The 20,387-nt window shown below is 38.8% G+C and overlaps 1 protein-coding gene across 1 annotated transcript; it reads right to left on the bottom strand.

Annotated features, from left to right (window-relative positions):
• Positions 1 to 6,170: 6,170 nt before the first annotated feature.
• Positions 6,171 to 18,453, bottom strand: LOC139883136 (pentatricopeptide repeat-containing protein At4g20770-like). Its single transcript, XM_071867349.1, is given in 10 exon segments — positions 6,171 to 6,293; positions 7,397 to 7,506; positions 7,600 to 7,616; positions 7,766 to 7,913; positions 9,868 to 9,928; positions 10,419 to 11,453; positions 11,456 to 12,103; positions 12,105 to 12,574; positions 12,577 to 12,782; positions 18,317 to 18,453. Coding segments are annotated over 10 exon segments (2,955 nt in total).
• Positions 18,454 to 20,387: the final 1,934 nt, after the last annotated feature.

Below are 20,387 nucleotides of genomic sequence, written 5' to 3'. Positions count from 1 at the left end.
AGCCCGAAATGGAATGACATCACGACTAATCCAAGTAGGGAGAATAACATTAAGAGAACTGCTCACTTGAGGTAAGAGTTGCCAAGACTTGAGAAATAATTTTAACTAGTTGAAAAGGCAGGAAAGGACGAAGACAAACAAGCCACCACCAACTTATCTACAATGTCTGAAGATACCTCCAATGGAGGATTATCGGGAGCCAATGCCTCTGCAACAAATTGTGGCCCAAGAGCTGAACCTCCGATTCCAACTGAAAGTACTTGAGTAAAGCAATCCACGGGAGAAGTAGGAGGGGGCTTAATCTGCAAATTAAGCGTCAAACATAATCAAGTCAATCATTCCGTCCATATCCGATGCAATCAGCTAAGCACACTAAAAGAAAACCAACAATAAAAAACTGAATTTCATGCTAACATTAATCAGAAAACTCTCCAATAGATGGATTTAGTATAAGAACCAGGAGCCAAACCAGATAAAGGCCGACTCTACGGTTTCATTATCGAGAAGTAGACCGATTTTTTTGAGAATTGACCTGGAGCCAGACTTGATCAGGATGGCTCTGCCCGGTTCTTGGCTTGAACTGGACTTGCTGCGCACTGCTAATCCAAACTCTCCAACTAATTTCACGAATATTAGATGACAAACAATAATAAGTAGTCAACAACAAGCCAGTTTTGAAGTCTTAGAGCATTATGTAACTCTTTCATGTGTCCATAGGCCACCTACAACTAAGCAATTATCAGGAGTATCAAATAATAGATTTTGGGCTCATATTCTCATCTCTCAACACCTTTCCCTGATATTAAAAGATTATTATGAGCGTCAAATGTTGAGCAACTTAACAATTTGAAATGAGTACTGGGATTTAAGGTCTTCTTATCCAGTGGATATACATCCTCTGTACCTCGCTTTAATTTAAATGTGATTAACCACGAAAGTTTTTCTATTATTATTACAATTAACCATTGAAGTTACTTGAAATGCGATAAAACAGGTAGCAGATTTTGATTCTGGCAATTAAACATGAAGCTGTAGATGATGTGAGTGGAAGTAATTTAGATAGATCACTTTCTTTATTAAACTCTAAACTACTTCATTGAAGGAAGAAAAAAATCAGAGAAGTATAAAAGAAGTTCATTCGGGACATGCTGAGAGCATAGACATGATGAGAGGAGATCTTCTACGTACCGTGTCCATGATACAGAATGATACTTTGTGAGGAAAGATATCCTAATCAATTGCAAAAAAATGCAGCGAATTCAATTCTAGAAGTTTAGAGCTCATCGATTCATGTGGAAAAATTATATAAACGACAAACATGGTAATGTCAGATATCATAAGGAATTTAACGGCAAAGCTCAAATAGGGATTCTCTCATAGATCTATACATCCAATGATTTGAACTCAGATTCACCTTGAATATCAGTTTCATCCACTTCTTCAGCATAGAGCAATACCAACTCCTGGAAGGCTGCTTCCCAATAAAGACAATAGAAAATGACATACGGTGAAAAGCTAGATTAGGTGCTGATTTAAACCACCAAATACTGCACTTATTTGTCCATGCCATAGATTTTAGAGGGATTCTTTTTCGTTGAGGGGGAAGCAATGCGTTAAGAAGAAAAACAGAGTCTGGCTTGCCGCACAATTTGCCAATAAAACCGAAGGAAGTGAGCAGCTCAACTTGCATTGAAAAATAGTATCGAGTAAAAGTTACCAAAAAGAACATAGTGAGGTTTGGTTTGGTAAACCGTATTAATGCAGTTTGTTTGGTTCGGTGCCCAACTGAATGAAAAAAGGGCCATGCTCACCTCCACTATCAACGGTGCAATGTGCATTGACCGACAACGTAAATGGATAGATCAATGAAGGTATAAAACATTGAAAGAGCAGCACATTCCATGAAGCTGAATACCTGAAGGGTAGATTGCGAGAGGAGGATGGACACTCCGGTCTTCAACACTTCAATGGAGGATTATCGGGAGCCAATGCCTCTGCAACAGACCATGGCCCAAGAGCTGAACCTCCGATTCCAACTGAAAGTACTTGAGTAAAGCGATCCACGGGAGAAGTAGGGAGGGGGCTTAATATGCAAATTAAGCATCAAACATAATCAAGTCAATCAATCTGTTCATGTCCGATGCAATCAGCTAAGCACACTAAAAGAAAACCAATGATCAAAAACTGAATTTCATGCTGACATTAATCGGAAAACCTGAAGAAAATTTTGAAATTACTGCGTCTCAGAGTTGGAAACTTCCATGCACGATCAAGTGAATAATACGTAAACAAGCTCTCCGTCTCTTCGACCAGGAAACAATTCAATTTATCCTCGGCTCACGCGTCCTCGAGCGACTAGGACAATCCTGGCATTTACCAGAAAACTGACACAGGCATCTACGACGGCAAACCAATTCCCAAAAAAAAAAAAAAAAAAGGAACACAGGGAACTATAGACTCTCTTACCACACGGAGAGCAACAACGACTGGAATTCCAGAACTGACCTTACCGCTGACCACGTCGGCAGCGAAATTGCAGACGGCGTCGAGCGTGCTCTCAATCCGCGCCTTCAGGAACCGGGCCGGCGCGAGTTCCGACTTCCTCAACCAGTAGTGCCCGACCATGCAGCCCTCGTCTGGGCCAGGATCGCGATCGCGCCCTTCTCCAGCTCCTCCATCGTCTTGAACGCGGCCTGGAACTGAGGCTCCATCTCCTCTGCGAACTCGTCCGTGAACCCGATTCGGCTCACCTTCTTCGCCGCGCCGTCGGCCCTGCCCAGGTCCGCCGAGATCTCCCTCGCAACCGATCGGGCCAGCGACAGGGACAGCACCCGGTCAACGGCGGGGAGCCTGGCGCCGCTCGGGAACGAGACTGAGGCCGCCTCCGTCCTGCCGGAGGCCGACGGTTTCGAGGCGGAGGCCGGCGGCGTCTTTGGCCTGAGGGAGGGGGAAGACGAGCAGATGCCAGAGACGGAGGACGCCATCGGCGGCGGCGGTGGCGGCGGCTCGGAGTTGGAGTTGATGACGAGTTCGTCGGAGGGAGGCAATCGGACAGAGGCCCAGAAGTTGCCGAGAGACCAACAAGCACAAACCTTATGCACGATCTCCGCGTTGGGAACAGTCGTAGGCGAAGGGGGTCGGGAACCAGCTGCGACTGCCGGGGCTCTTGGAGGTGGCGACGTACCAAAGGTAGAAGACCGGCTGGGCTTTTGGGGAGGCGGAAGAGGTGGGATGCGCTGAGAAGGAAACAGAGGAAGTGTAGCTCGTTCTCTGTCCGTTCTTCCACGAGAAGGGAGAGAAAACCCAGGAAATTCAAGTGAGGAGAAAGAGATTTTAAGCAGGAGTGTTCCGACAGCAGATGACGTGGCGCTCACACCACTTGAAGATTTTCTCATTAGGCAGGAACGTGAGACTATTCCACTTCCTCCCTCCCTCCGGTACTCCCTCCATCTATCGTTGTCAATTTTCTCGGGGACCATCGGTAGGGACAAAGAGGCCGTTGATCGCGGGGTGTGGTTGATGACGATGGACAAAGACATAAAGTCGCAGTAAAAAAGACCTGGGTTCACGGTCACTTCACGGTCACAGAGCGGCAGTTTTCTCTCTTTAGCGTTCTCGGCTTTGTAGTGCTCGTTCCGGGGGACAGTGACCGCAGAGGTGTACATGTGGCTAGGAGTGCCAAAAATCCAATTGAAAATCAAATCAAAATATTCAGATTTTTCCAATTCGATTCGGCTCGATTCTTGTTAAAAGCTGAATTTTTTTTAGATAATTCGGTTTTTATTGGTTCGGTTAAACGAACCAAACCGATCAAATCTTTTTTTTCTTTTTTGTTCTTTTGTTTAAATTTTTTTTTATTCTTTTCTTTAATTTTTAAAATTTTTAAAATTTTTCTTCTTCATTGGCCAATAGCAACCGACGACCAGCCAGAGGCGAGCTTAACCCTCACCAGATTAGGTGAGCCGGAGTCTCACTGGCAAACCAAACCATTGACACCCTCTATATATGGGTCCTCTCACGTTCAAACCCTTATTGACCGACTCCCACTAAAGGAAGAAGCGGCGTTACTTCTTTCTTTCCACTAAGATAAAAGAGTTCTTTTAGCAGAGCCCCTTATATTGTCCTAGTCACCGTCCTCCCCTTTTGTTTGAACCCAATCGGGTTCCGGACAAGGTTGCAAGTGATCCAGCTACAGTCGGACAAGTTGAAGTTGCGACGTAGGCGCTTGAACTACAAAGTGTTGCCTAATTCGGGTCGGATTAAGAGAAATGTTTTGGGTAGGGATTACTTAAATGATCTTTGATTAATCTCAAGCATGGAGCTCAAGGTTACCTAATTTATGGTGAATGCATATGCGAAATAGAATGGGAAACTGGATTTTTACGTGCGTACGTGTTGTACCATTTTATAACCCATCATAATCCTTAACAAAAACAAAATAGAAAGATGATCTCTTTCTCTCTCGCTCTCTCTGTTCACAATGGTCACTCTTAGTCTTAGGTTTCAATTTCTTGAAACTTGCTATTATTTCCAAAATAAAATTGACTGCGCAAGCAACCCAAATGTACAAAGAGCAACAGGGATGTCAATGGATTAGATGCACCCGTTATAATATATGATTTCTTTTTAAAGGAATTATATACAAATTTGAAAAAAATATGCGATTCTGCAAACTGACAAATTTAAGACGTGGATTCGATCGACAAATATCTCTCCAAATATATATATATATATATATATATATATATATATTTTATTGTTAAGAGTAGACATGGAGTGATGTGTTAAAATACCGTCGAGGAATCGGTTGAATCCTGGCAAGGTTCATCGATTGCCAAAAAATTACAAGTTTATTGCCAAAAAATTACAAGTTTAGTTCGTTGTTCAGTGACTTGATTGCAACGCAATAAAGTTCAAGGACATTTAATGAAATTTATCCTTATTTCCTTCTTTTTTTGGGGCGGTATCCTTATTTCCTTTTCGCGCTAACATTTTACCTTGTCTATCCATACCATATCTTCCAAGGTTAGACCATGTCCAAATAATTAAAGATAGCAGCCATTAGAGAGCGCTGTCAAGTCTCTAGTTATATTATCTGCTATCCATCTATGGTTTACAACCTCTTTTGCCCCAAACGGGAAAAAGATTTTTAAAGGAGAATATAAAGAAATAAACAGTGTCTTCCAACACGTACATGGACTTCTGCCTACAGAAACATGAATGATGGTGCGGGTATTTTATAGGGTTTGGGAGGTATTTTATGAGGTGGTGTGGTGGACACATACAGTGACCATAACATTGGTATAACCAACCGTTCAAACTAAGATGCACACATAAATGGCGCCAAGTAAGATGACATTCAAAATACACATGTGATGGTTGGATCATCCAACCACATTGTATCATAAACTTATTACATTTTTACCAATTTAATCTCAAATCTTTCAATTTTCCCAATTGAGTTATAAACATTTTCATACTTTACCAATTAAGTCTATTTGGTCAATTTTGGTCAGAAATTAATGAGGTAGATGTCGGCCATCCTACATGGTATAGTCGGCGCTAACGTAAATATTTTTTAATAATATTTTGAGTTTTTTCTTTTTTTATTATTTTATTTTCATTTTTGGATTGATAGCCAATAAGTTAGGAAGTATAGACACGGGAGTCTTTGTGTCATGTGCAACACTCCAATATATGTCCAACATGTAATCAATAGGAATCGAAAAAATCTGATATGTGATCAACTCTCCCAACATTCTTCAACACATGAGTCCAGAATTCCAACATGCACATGATCAATTTTAAAATTTTTCAATAACTAACGGATCAAATCTAAATGTGTAAAAAAACAAAAATTAATAAAGAGGGAAAAAAGAAAACTTAGCCTTCTCTTTTTTTTGGCTCTCACTTCCCTTGTTTTTAGTGTAAATTCCTTCTAAACTCTATTTCTACAATTATTTATTTGTGAATTTAAATCAAATTAATTTGATTGACATAATCATAAAATTGACAATTTATCATGTTTATATAAAAATATATATTTAATATATATTTAATATAAAACATGTCCTAACATGTCATAATTATCCATTTTTTGAAAAATGATGTGTCATGTTATGTCACGTGTCAATGTTGGTGTTAGTTAGCCAACGAGGGCTTGCAAGCCCTCATAGTTGTCGAAGAGGGCTTGGTGACCCTCGCCAGTCATATCTAAGTTGCACGAGCCTTCCCTTAGACGCCTCGCCAGATTCAAGCCAAGTGAGGGCATCACAACCTCGCTGACCCTCAATCTTGGAAAACAAATTAAATAAAGAAAAGAAAAGAAAAAAAAGAATATAAAATAGAAAAAAAATATTAAAATATTATTAAAAATGTTAACATTAGCAACGGTTGTGCTATATAGGATGACCAACGTTCACATTAGCAAATTCCAACCAAAGTGGACCAAATAGACTCAATTTGTAACATGTGAAAATGTTTACAACTCAATTGACAAAATTGAAAAGTTTAATATTGAATTGACAAACAAAATAATAAGTTTAGGACTTTTGGACAATTTTTCCCATGATATAACCAACCATCAAAAGTGAGATGTGCACTTAGATGGCACTAAGTAAGATGACATTCAAAACACACATGTAATGGTTATTGATTGGATGCGCCATATCATCACTATTATATAGTGCATCCACCACATAAAATACCTTGTCGTTTTTCTCAAGCAAACTAAGCTTGCCTAAGTGAAAGGCTTAAAACCGAAAGAGGAGGGGGCGGGGGAAGAGGTTGTGCGTACAGATTGTAAATGAGATTGCGTTCAGAGGCAAAGATGAGCTTATCCAAGGGACATATGACGGCAATTGAGAAAAGCATTTTCATTAGCTGAAATCTCAGCCACAGTAGTGACTGGAGGGAACATTATTGCTCTCATGCATGGGTGATTTATCAGAACCAACATTCTTTACCAACTTGAAGAATATTCACTATTCTTGTTCAACATCTTCAGATATAACATGAAAGATCAGTAAAATGAATAGACTTGGCCTCTTGATTTATTAGAGAGAACTGAAACCTAATTGTAACCTATCAAAAGAGACCCTTTTCTTCTGTGTACAGGCACTATGTAGACAGAAAGCAAAGAGGCGGTGGGAAAGGGTTTAGTTTTAGATAATCTTGTGGACATCGTGCACGATGGCAGATTAGGATGGAAAACAGTAGCTTAAGAAACAGAGATAGTGTCATTAGATATAAGCCTAGGGTGAAAGGTAAGTCAGAACTTTAAAAAAAAAAAAAAAGGCATGAAATATATGTTCACAATTCACACAACATAATGAGCGATGTGTTCCAAGGCTCAACACATCTAACGTCATAGAATGACGAAAAACTAAACAGTTACGGGAACAGTGACTTCAGAATCATAGATCCAAATTGGTGGTTGAACCACAGGGGTTGATTCAAATAAGTTGTTGGCAAGGTTCACCAACCCGTTTGACTTAGGTTGAAGTCCTGTGCGCGAGTGAAAGCATTCAGTTGAGTTCCTCAGCCAGACTCTTAAGATTTATCGTTATAGAAATCCCTCCAGAATATTCTTTAATGTACCTGATTCATAAATGACACTGCAATGGAGAGCACCAAACTTTACTCTTGAAATAAACAAGGTCCCTTCATCCAAAGAGTCATTGTTTGTTTATTGAGGGAGGGGAGGAAATGAAGACGTAAGGAGAGCAAAACTAAGGGAGAGTAATGCAACTAGAAAATCCATTACCACGGAGTCAGTCTCATTGAAAAAGGAGGTAGCAATGCTGGATGAGGCAGAGCGCTGTAGCACCAAATGCCTTGGCAATTGACCTCAAGCAACTCCGTTGACTGAAATGTGAGGCATGGCAAGATTCCTGCTTCGCCCTCCCTCCATGCTGTATCGTATCAACCAGTCCATCAAATGCCATCAAACTAAATCCTCTTATTACTTGTCCTGGAATACAGTGGATGCTCAAAGCCATCGGATCATGTGGTTTTTGGGGTTAGAAGGAGCTTCAGGGTGACTGGATAAAGGCTTACTTTTTGACAGAATAATATTTCATCATGGTGAATTCTCAAGGGTGATGTATTGAGGATGATGTCAGAGTTATTGATTTTGGAAGAAGCAAAAGGGCTCCCTTCCATTAAGTCATAGTTTCAAATAGAAAGGAAGAATTTACCAGGGATGAGATATACAATTTTCAGAATAGAAATTAGAACTGAAATTGAAGATGAATAATCTTTGTATGGCATGACTGTTCTACTGCAGAATATGACTTGACATTGTTGTGGCTATTATTCTTAAATATGGGTTTCCTAATTCTAACATCTTTTATTCATCCTAAGTAGTTTGTTGGATCAAGATGATCTTCACGCTACCAGGACTGTGGCTCTTCCTAGTTCTGGAAGTGTGCCACAGCCTGTCAGTCCTGCAAAGTTCATTAAAAAACGAAAACTAAGTCAAGGACAGCTTAGTTACCTACTAGAACGAAAGTTACAAAAGGTAAGTCAAAGCTTTTTACAAGTCTTTAGCCAAAGGAACTAGTAAAAGAACTTGATGAACTTCTGTAACTTCATCAAAGACATGATTCCAAAATTGGAGACTTGGAGGACTAAGATATATATTACGAAAGAGTTAAAGGACCTGATACATGCATGGAAGCATGCAGAATCGTCCTTGTACATGTTCAAACATCTTAAATTAATGATTCCTATCTCATTTCCCATCCAAGCAGAACTCATTTTTACCTCAATACATTGTGTTTGTTAATATACTATATCTCGTATGATGGCAATCCAACTGTGATATACTCATCAAGGTTACAGTCATTTTGTGGGTATGCTGTGATGCCAGCACCCGACTTCAAATGCTTAATACCTTCCAGCATCCTTTTCTCATAAAGTTCTTATGTTTTCTTGTGATACTCTAAAGTGACCCCTATAGGTTTCATCAATTACTGCCCTATTAGAGCACTTGAATGTCAGGAAGGAAAATCCACAGAGGACAAATCAAGATGGATCTTTTGAGTTGATTAGACCTATATAAAACATGGTGCTGGAGAAAAAATGGCTGCCAATTTAGAAAGGGCAATACTTGACCTGTTCGGGTCATAAGTTCTCAAAACAGGGGAACTAAGTTTGTCAAGAATATCAATGTGAGTGCAATAAATAAACCAGTTCTTCAAGATCAAAGTTGGTGGTACCATCTAAATCTTGTGTAGACACACCCCAAAAGGCCCTTTTTTCTTTTAATTATATTCACACAAATTTCAAAACTTAGATCATCGAATCAGAATTTGGATGATAAAAGCTCTACAGCATCAAGGTTGTGGGGAAGCAGCTCTCGAGAGCCAGGATTCAAGCAAATGAAACCAAATCTAATCAGAGAAAGATAGATGAAAATACCCACAATTGAAAGTACCGTCAGACTCAATGTTCTTGAGTCAACCAACGACAGATAAGAGTTAAAACCCTACTTATTATTATGCAATATGTTAGTTTGTAGTGCAACAATACAATTGTCACAGCGACGACCACAGAGAGGGCATATTTCACTGACAGCACTTATCACTACAAGGTCTAGCAGAGAGCGAGAGCGAAGACAAAACTCTACAAGTTGTACCTGCTGGAAGGGTTTATGACATGAGCCCCCAACTCTGGTTAAGGACTTGATTTAAGTGTCGAGTCAGTTAAACCCAACCAGAGGTATGTTTTCCACTTCTTTCATCCACAGGCAGAATAATGAAAGACATTTCTTGTGCAGCTGCGCCACAAGACTGCATCCCTCCAATATCAGAATTTGAAAAACTCTCTCAGTATTTGAAAAATAAGTCTCTTCGAGCTTCAGACTGAGGTGGCCAGATCTAAGCGCTGCTATAGCTTTATTCATCAAGCTGTCCTTCACAACAGGCTGAAATGTTTTTGAGATAATAAAATGGTCATCAGCTATCACAAGTAAACCTCTCCAACAATAATCAAAGAGCAGATTGACAAAAGCATGAAAATATGACTTGCTTCTATAGAATCTAAGAGGTCAAAATGACAGAAAGGAAGACAAGTCATCTGCCAATGTCAACAGAGAATAGCTGCATGCTCAACTGTGCCTTTTGTTTTCCCATAGAGGTAATTCTGGAGAAGCCGATAGAGATCAGTGCAATTGACCACTGCATGTCTGCAAGACTGCATCTGATCTGATCATTATTTCCGCAGGACACTCATTTACTTGGGATAGAAATCAGTGCAATTCTGCACGGATGTCTGCAAGAATGCATCTGATCTAATCATCTCATGCTTCTTGGCCACTGGCCAGCTAAATCTTTGGAAAACGCCATTTGTCGAAGAACAGGTTACCTCATTCTGTTTTCGACAGGTTGCTACGCTTCAATTCTCTCTTTGACAACCTCAGGATTATAATCAAGGCAGGTTTGTATCTCGTGCTTAATATCAATCCAACTGTAGCCTGGATCTTCGGCAATCTGGTTATCATTCATCTGGTTTCTTACCGCCCTTGCTTCATCCCATCTTCCTAATGAACAGTAGATGTTGGCAAGAAGCAAATAAGGGGCTGAATTTTGTGGGTTCAGATGGAGAAATTTATCAGCTGCTTTTTTTGCTAAACTCACATTAGCATGGACCCTGCAAGAACTAAGTATAACCTCCCACAAAACTGGATCATCTCTATATGGTATCTTATCTATGAGCACTTCCAATTCACTGAAGCACCCAGCTCGACCCAAATGATCAATTATGCATACACAATGATCCAAAAGAGGTTCTACGCCATGTTCTTGCTGCATTGAATTTAATATACTGATTCCGGCATCAACGAGCCCACCATGACTACAGGCAGTTAAAACAGCAACAAACGTAATGCTATCTGTTTTCACACCCAAACCAATCATATTTTCAAAGAGGCAAACAGCTTCATGTCCAAAGCCGATCTGTGCATATCCATGTATCATCTCATTCCATGTAACAGTGTTTTTATAGGGCATCATATCAAAAAACCTCTGAGCATCATCTATGTCACCATATTTACAATACATATGTACAAGAGCGCTTCCTACACATACATTATTTGCATATCCATCTTTAACTATTTGAGCATAAACCTGCCTCCCATAAACTGAAGAACGAAATTTGCTGCAACAACTCAACATAGTACCATAAGAAGATTCAGTAGGAAGCATCTCCATTTGCCGCATCTTATTAAATAATACAGCAGCTTCTATGCCAAGGGAATTAAGCACAAGACCTGCCATCATTGAGTTCCAGCAAACAATATCTAGTTTGGGTATTTTAGGCAATATGAGCTTCGCTAGCTCTATCTTTCCACAATTTGAGCACATAGTGATGAGTCCACTGGTAACATATACATCTGCATTACCGGCAACCTTTAGTGAGGCTGCATGCACCTGTCTCCCCAAACTTTGAAAACCTCAAGCGCTGCACATGAGCTAAGAATAGTTGCTAAAGATGTTCGATTGGGTCTCACACCTAGAAATTGCATCTTCTGGAAGTGCTTTATCACCTCAATGTGGTTCTCACTCTGAAAATACCCTGACAGCATGACATTCCAGGAACTAACTGTTGGAAACAACATCCCAGCGAAAACTTGACTAGCCATTTCAACATTCCCAGAAGTTACACATGCCACAAGCGCATTTATAAAGGTGACTTCATTCGGTTGAAAACCGCAGCACTGCATTCTCTGCATATATCTTATGGCCTTGTCACTTTCAAATTTGTTCCTATACCCAGCAATCATCAGATTCCACGTAACCACACTAATCTCTGACAAATTTCTAAAAATCATCTCTGCGGTATTCGTGTCTCCGTTCTTCGCATACATATGAATTATTATTGCATTGTTGAAATGAAGATCACTCCCACATCCAAGTTTAATCACGAGGGAATACACTTGTTGGCCCTGAAGTATGCACGAATGCCCACCACCACAACTATCTAGGGAAGATTCATCATATCCCCCACTAGAACAAACACCCAAAACACTTGATAGGTAGATGGCATCGATAGGCATCCCCTGTCTGCACATCAATCTAAACATGTCAACAGCCTCTGTGACTCTTATCAGTTTGCGCTAGGCCATGCATCATTGCCGTAAAAGAAACCTCATTTGGATCAGGCAAATCTCCAAAAGCCCGAATGGCATCTTCAATGCGCCCACACTTAGCGTACATGCACAACAAAGCATTACCGACATAAATATTCTTCTCAAGACCGATCTTCACAGCAAGCCCATGACTCCCCCTGCCAACCTCTACATCCAACAAAGCACTACAGGCGCTGAACACGCTGGCCAAAGTGAAACGGGTAGGCCCAAAACCATCCAATCTCATCGAACGATAAACCTCCACGGCCTCCCGTTCGAACCCATTTCTGACTAACGAGCTAATCACGTTGTTCCACGAGAAGCAGTTCCTCTCGGGCATTGCGTCGAACAGCCGGCGCGCGGATTGCAAGTCTGCGGCCTTGCAGTAAGCACCCAGAATGGCGTTCCATGTGTAGACGTCTTTGCGGGTCGTGCCCTCGTCTCGCCGCACGCGGCGTACAGCTCGACGAGGCGGTTGCAGAGGAAGGTGGCGTTGAGGAGGCCGAGGCGGAGGACGCGGGCGTGGAGGAGCTTGCCGGTCGAGTAGGACTTGGCTTCGATGCAGGATGAAAGAAGATGAAAACGAAGTAGTCGAGAGAAGAATTTTCTTTGTATTTTGTATATTCCGCAATGTACAATGTTCACATTGTTTCTAATACAAAGTGTGTATAAGAAAAGCAAGTAAATATTTTACAATATTTGGATCCGATTAGATCCGATACTAAATGAACGTGATTGATCCTTGAATGATATTGTGAATCTTCACGTGTATCTTCCAACACAGGATCACAAGAGGCTTAGGAGATGGGCGTAGCTGGTGCGCTAGAGTTACATTATGCTGAAGTTGCGGGGATTTCCATGTTCTTTTTCTTTGGCTCACGGCAGATTTCTGTTGACGAAGATGCGCGGAAAAGAAAAGGTCCCGACCATCCTCTCTGCGTTCAAACGGAAGAAAGAAAATTCAACGGTCCTTTTTTTTTTTTATATCTTTTTAATGACTCCATTTATTTCGTAAAAATAAAGAATTCGAAAATCAGTTTTTTTTTTTTGTAAATAATCACTTATATTACTTATTAAAATAAACGAATGAAATTTTTTCCATTGCCAATAAATATATTAAGATAGAAATTGTCGTCGATAATAAAAGCATTTTTTATTGATTAACTATTTTAAGAGATACAAATAATCTTTTTTAGAAAAATAATTTCCAAATCATTCATAATCTACGAAACAAACAACGGAGCTAAATCATATTTTTTTTGTGACAAAAATATTTTCTCTTATTCTCCATTTATTTTTTGAAAAATAAATAATTTGCAAAATATTTTTCTTTTCTAAAAATGATTATCAGTTAAAATAATTAGTCAAGTATTGACAATAAAAATTAGTTAATGAAAAATCTTTTCATTACTGACAATAATATATATTTTTCTTTCATTAATTTTATAAGTTATTTTTGTAAAAATATTTTGAATCATTAATCGTCCGTGAAGCAAACGGAATATTATTCTTTTCTTCTTCTTCTTCTTCTTTTTTTTAAGTTTTTGGTTGAAATATTCTTTTTTAGTTCCTTCCTTGTAAGCTCAATAACTAGCTTCAAGGAGCATTAAGTTCATGAATAAAATAGAATTGTAGGTTCGCAACAGCTTATAGATTCATAATAAATGAAAGTCAGACTTATTCCATTAAGTTATTTCATGTATAAATAGTAGAGAAATTAATAAATTAACAAGCTACATGATACGAGTCCGCGGTTCAATTTTTAAAAAAGTTGAAACCGAACCGAACCACAAAAGATTGATTCGATTAGGTTTGTGAACTATTTTTTTTTTCTAAAAAAGGCATTTTTGTAGCGAACCAAACCGATAAAAACAAATTGCCTCGGTTTGATCAAATGTTTTGAACCGTGTTATTCTCGCTCCTAATACAAGCAGTCAATCAAATTGCTAAAGAAAGCGGCATTAACAGCTTTTTTATAGCTTACATACCTTTATAATCTATCCGACCACAAAAAAATTTATTACCTAGCTAAACATATATCAGAAAAATCAAAGTAATCAATCCAAAAAGAGATCGAGAATGAAGAATGGTGGATTAATGGAAAGTTTTGATGGTGTAGGAAATTATTTAGGATTAATTAGCATTGTGAAAGCACATAAAAATCGTGATCCATTATGAAAAGATTTAAAGAAAAATAGGATAGAATGTTACTAGATTCTTCCCCAAATTAGGGATCTCTTCAAAAGCTAACTTGTCATCAAAATAAGTTTTAACTCTTTTCCCAAAAATGACGAGAACCCAATTAGTTTTTATATTTTGTGAGATCATTGTCAATTGTTATAAAAACTTAAATTTTAGATGAAGGTATAATTTAATATTTAATTACTCTAATCCAGTCTATGTATGGAAATATTAGGAATAAGGGTATGTAAAGGAACTAGTAGACGCTTGGACTATCCAAAACAGGTGGTTCCTAAGGGAATCGATCTGTCCCGTGGAGCTGCCCACTCATACCAGACCTTTAATATATATAATATATTTAATTTTTTTGAAAAAATTCAAGCAAAAAATTTAAAAAAAAAATTGAAAACCCTAAAATTCCTAATCTAATATTCAACACCCATTGATTGAGTACTTGTCATAGATGAAAACATGGTTTAATATTTAATTACTCTAATCCAACCTACAAGTGGAAATATTGGGAAGAGGGATGTATGAAGGAACCAAGAATTGTCCATATTGCTTGGAATTGATGGTTCCCAAGGAAATCAGTCTGGTTCCGATTCCACATGTGGTATTGCCCACTTGGATCGGATCCGTAAGTTATATATATATAATATTTAATCTTTAAAAGAATTCCTGCAAAAAATTGTTAAATAATAAAAATCTTAAATCCCTAATCTAATACTCAACACCCATTGACCGAGTGCTCGTTTTCTAGAAGGTTTCTCTCGGATGTGCTTCCGTCACGGGCTCCTTTCTCATCCCTCGCTCACGGGCACTTCTCCCGTACCTTATCTCCTCCTCGCGTCACCCGCCCCTCTCGTGCTGGTCCTTACTGAAGAAAGGCTGGAGGGCGGGCTGGACTTTTGCCTTATTTTCCTGGTCTCTAGTAGGCTCAAAGAACATAAGAGAAATGGGCTCAAAAGAGAGACCATTGGATGGGCCAGATGAAAGAAGGGACTGGCCGAAAATTTATTAAAGGAGTGGGCTGGACATGCCGGCCCGCTCGACTTCATTTTTTTTTCTCATTTTCATTTTCTTAAATTAAACTTTTGCTATCTCTCTCTTTCTCTCTTTTATTATTATTATTTTTTTTATATATCTTCTTTTTCTCCTTTTTTTTGTATTTTTATATTTTGGAAAAAATGGACACTTGAAATGTTGATAAAAATTTGTGTGTCAATATTTTTTCCTTTTTTTTTCCCACGGTATTGACGACTCTCGTCAAATCTCGACAAAAGCTGTGACGCCTTTGCTGACTACAACGATGGCATCACAACCCTCGCTGATGGGCTAGCAAGGTTGCTGAATTTCAACTAAAGGAAAAAAAAGGAAAAAAAATGAAATATAAAATCTTCATAAAATTTCTAAAAAATATATAAAAATTGTCCACTCCAATGCCTACTATGCCACATAGGGATTGACATCCACGTTAATGAATTTTGGCAAAAATTGGCTAGAACTGGTAAATTAGCATATCATCAAAATATTTATAATCAAATTGGCAAAAAATTGAAAGGTTTAAGGCTGAATTAGCTGACGCATGACAGATATATAATTTTTTGGACAATTTTTCTTGATTTTCTAACTAGGGTTATCGATTTCAAAATGAATAGGTTATTGATTTGGAACCTAGAACCTATCATCTTAGAATCACTTCCTAATTTTTGGAAGGGGAACCAAATTGATTGGCCCTAAAATCAGTCTGGAGCCAAAACAACCAATTCCATAATTGATACAATAACCAATCTACCTTCTTCTTCTTCTTCTTCTTCTTCTTCTTCTTCTTCTTCTTCTTCTTCTTGTTTTTTCTTTTTCTTTCTTTTCTAAAATTGTGAACCGAGTTAGTTAAGGTTGGTTCTCAAATTTTTTCAAAGTTCTAAACCACTTTGATGACATCAGGGGTGTGTTGGCCATTGCGAACTCTTAGCAAAATTCATAACGTTATTTTTCATATCTTGTTGGTGGAGAATCTCTCGTCTACACCAATCACCTTTTCTTTTAGAGAGAATGTTTCATGTGACAAATTTATCTTTCGTTAGTTTTCATTAAAGTAGATTATTACTATAAAAAATCACAAACAAATACACTTGTGATAAATGGCTGCTAAAACCTTAAATTAATACACTCGTCAATTATTATGTGTCATCAAAAGGTAAAATTTAACATAAAATAACATATGGTAAATTTGTTATTGGTATATCAGCTTTGGGTTTTTTGTGATCAAAAAATTAATATGGAGTAAATTTATTAAAGAAGTACTAATTTTGGATTTTTCATTGCATTAACCCTCAATGGAAATATTTATTCTTATCAAATAGATCATTTGGTAGTTTTAGCACATCACTTCATGTCTACTCTTACCAAATAAATCATCTGGCACAAGCAATGGAGCCGCTTGAATTTGTATTACAAAGTTTCTAAGATAGGATCTTGCTCTTTTTTTCAACATTGGCTTGTGACTGTTGACTGTCAAAATGAGTGCACGATTGGGACTGAAAAGTTTCTTTTATTATTCCTATGAAGTAGTAAGTTTTCTTTTTCGATTTGAATGCATATGATTCAACACTAGTTGAGGAGATGTTAGATGTTAATTAGCTAATCGTGAATTATTTTTGTCATTAAAGAGTCTATCTATTCAAGTTCTAATTAGTTGCAATAATAGATTCTGTTGCCCCGTATTGCCAGGGTTCTTTTTTTCCGTCGCCTAGCTCATCAGCACCTTCCAATGAATTCTCCATGGAAATTTCCTTTCCTAGGGGTCAAGGATGCTGGTAACTTGTCGTCGTCGTCTCCTAGCGCTATTGCTGACCTCGGCTCCGTGTGCATGTCTATCAATCTATCCCTCGACCCACTTCACCTCAACCCAATGAAGTGGATGTATAATTAATCCGATGAATGATCTCTTATGTGGGAATACGAAGAAACTCGATGAGTAGATGTATGGCAGTGTCGTGTCTTACAACGCAACAGTTCTTTTTGTTTATGGGTATAAAAATTTAATCGGAAAATATTTCTCGAATAAATATAAGTATATTGTTTCAATGAAAATTTTGTGTCTCGCCCTCCTAACCTCAAATTCTCAGTCCACCATTGGCTATTGATAGTTGATATTAGAGAAAGAAAATTAGGGATAATGCCTAGAGGGGCGAATAATATAAGCTATTTGTCATACACTATTCATGTACAGGGATGATTTGTTCAAAAGATACACAACACCCGTTAAAGTCTTGGTAAATAGATACAATATTAGGCCTATCAAAATGGATCCAAAACCCAATTTAATAACCCAAAAACAATTTGCGTCCCAATAAATTTCGCAGGCCAACATAATGGGCCTACAAAATAAAGATGACAAAAAAATTGGATCATAAATTGATCCATTATGAACCCATTAACAACTCACTCACTTTTCCAACTCAGGTTATATCACATATTAAGGGTGAGCGGTTTCAAATTCCGTATAAATTCCACCTAGAATCCAAAACCTACTCATTAAAATAGATTTAAGCATATTTTATAATGGGAATCTATCCTATCACACGTTTTAGATCGATTCTAAGGTTTAACCAAGTTCTGTCTTTATTATTTTTCTTGAGTGCAATGCAACTTATTCTATTTTTTCTACCAGGATTAGTACCTAAATCCAAACAAGAAACCAATAAGATTTCTCATTATTTTTCTCAAGTAGACTTGGGCTGCATTTGGTAATGCTCTCGAGAGTAGAAATAGAACATAAATGCATTTGGTAATTTTTTGTTTCTGGAAACATATTCCGAACAAAAAAATATATATATATATATAAAGAGTTGATTCTTGTTCCTGAAAACATGTTTCTTAAAATAAATTTATAACATAAACAAGAAACACAAAAAATATTATTTCTTGCTTCCGAGAATAATTCAAGAAACAAGTTTTTTTTCTTTTTTTTCTCTTGTTTTCTTCCCTTAGCTGATCGATGGCCTTAGTGATAGCCATTGACCGGCTAAACGAGGCTTTGCGACCTCGACGGAGCCTCGCCAGCCTTTGTGAGGTGACCCTGAGCTTACTGACCATCGGTGAGGTCCCGCGAGCCTCATTGTGGTTGGATGCCGAGCCATGGCAAGGCTCGGGGGATCTTGCCAATGGCACCTCGCCAGTGGCTGGACGGGCTCCCCGAGGCCGGTGACCTCGACAGTGCTGGCATCTGTCATACGTGGATCTTGCCTCCTCGGTCCGCTTTTGTCCCCTTGTCTCCTTCTCCTTGGCCTCTTTCACTCTCTCTCCACTCTATGGATACGGACTTGACCAGACCACCACCTCCCCAGCCCACACGCTCTTCACACACTGCAGCAACGAGAGGCTCCATAGCAGACCCACCCCCTCCGACCAATTTCACCCAGGTCCTCCGCAGTTGCCCCGCCAACTCCTCCTCTCCAATCTTGAATGCCAACACGGCGACACCCCTGCGAGCTCCCAGTGATAGGCCTGGATGGGGTGAGCAGTGAGTGTGAGGCAGAGAGGCAGTCGTGTGCAGAGGCCATATGCAGGGCTGCTAAAGATTGGGGATTCTTACAGGTGGTGAACCATGGGATTCGCCAAAGTTCGACATGAAATTGTTGTTTGGTCATTCGCTGCTTTGTCTCTCTAGTTCTTAGAGTTCTGTACTTCCATAATGCCCTATTCTGTTTCGTTAGGTTATCATCTCGAGATGACCGAGCAAAGGAAGTGCACACAAACAGAAAATCAAAGTGGGAAATAGCAGGGTAGAAAAGTGAAACTTTGGTAACGCTAGATCGAAAAAGTCAATGTATTGTTGATCGAAAGTGCTTATGTGTACACAATAGAAAGCTAAGAGAGAATAAAGACTAGTGGCTAGAGGCCCCCCTGCTCTCAATTACATTTCTCTCTTTCCTCAAGTTACCTTGAGAAAGAAACAATGCAGAAATATTGATTTATTGCTTCTCTGAGACTTTGTGGCCTGCTGCTAATCATCTGGTTGCAGAAGAATCCAGGTCATCACTAATGGTGATCCTGACAACGGAAGGATAAGTGCGATAAGCACATTATATCTCTTCCTCTGCTTACTAGGAAAACTTACACAGTGAAAGGCTTATCGTCTAATTGCTTAATAATTGACAGGCTTCTGTCGATGACCTCTGACTATATTTCCTTAAGCCTTCATGTTTGCATTAACTTGAAATGGTTATGACTCAGTACTGTAATGTGTTTCTTTCTGTGCTTCTTCAGAAGCTCATTACTTATTTTATCCAACCAAGTGATTTTGCTTGATGTTTTTGGTACATTAGGTGCTTCTTGGAGATGTAGGAGCTGGACAATCTGGCTTAGTACTGCAGTTTGTTAAAGGCCATTACATTAAATTTCAGGTTCACAAAACTCGATTGTTGATTTATGAGGTTGATTTTGTTTCTTTCTATAATAGTTGCTTGACTTTGAAGTACTTCTGATGTTGTAGGAATCCACCACCAGCACTGCCTTCTTTTCTCAGACTTTGGCTGTAAATGATGCAACTGTGAAGTTTGAGATCTGAGATACCGCTAACCAAGAGAGATACCACAGCTTGGCTCCTATGCACTATAGAGGAGCTGCTGTGGCAATCATTGTGTGTCATGACAAATTTAGTAAGTGAAGCTAATAAGCAACCAATTATGGGCTCCAATGCTGTATTAAGTTGCTAAGTCGACAAATCTTTGACTATGGCAAGAGATCTTATTGTGAAGTAATAGTTTCCACTACAAGAAAATGCATGTAATATTGGCTTTATTTCTCTGTGTTGTTGAAGATCTATGTCCATATAAGAATTTAGTGAAATTAATCTTTGCAATTCTGCATCTGCTTCGGTGCTCTGCAACTCAGTGCTTTCTTTTGGCTTAGATGTTTTCCGAGCAAAGTGACAATACTGCTTTCTTGCTTGTAGGCATCATTTGGGCGAGCCAAAAAGTGGGTGCAAGAACTTCAAGCATAGGGTAGTGATAAATCTTTTTTGCTTGACTTCTCTATGTTAGAGTTATTTGTTTGGCTTTGCTGTTGGTTT

The sequence above is a fragment of the Rutidosis leptorrhynchoides genome, unplaced genomic scaffold (genome assembly GCF_046630445.1).
Source record: "Rutidosis leptorrhynchoides isolate AG116_Rl617_1_P2 unplaced genomic scaffold, CSIRO_AGI_Rlap_v1 contig36, whole genome shotgun sequence".
Classification (NCBI taxonomy): Eukaryota; Viridiplantae; Streptophyta; class Magnoliopsida; order Asterales; family Asteraceae; genus Rutidosis; species Rutidosis leptorrhynchoides.
The sequence above is the reverse complement of the archived record's forward strand: the minus strand, read 5'-3'. Positions and strand labels throughout refer to the sequence as shown.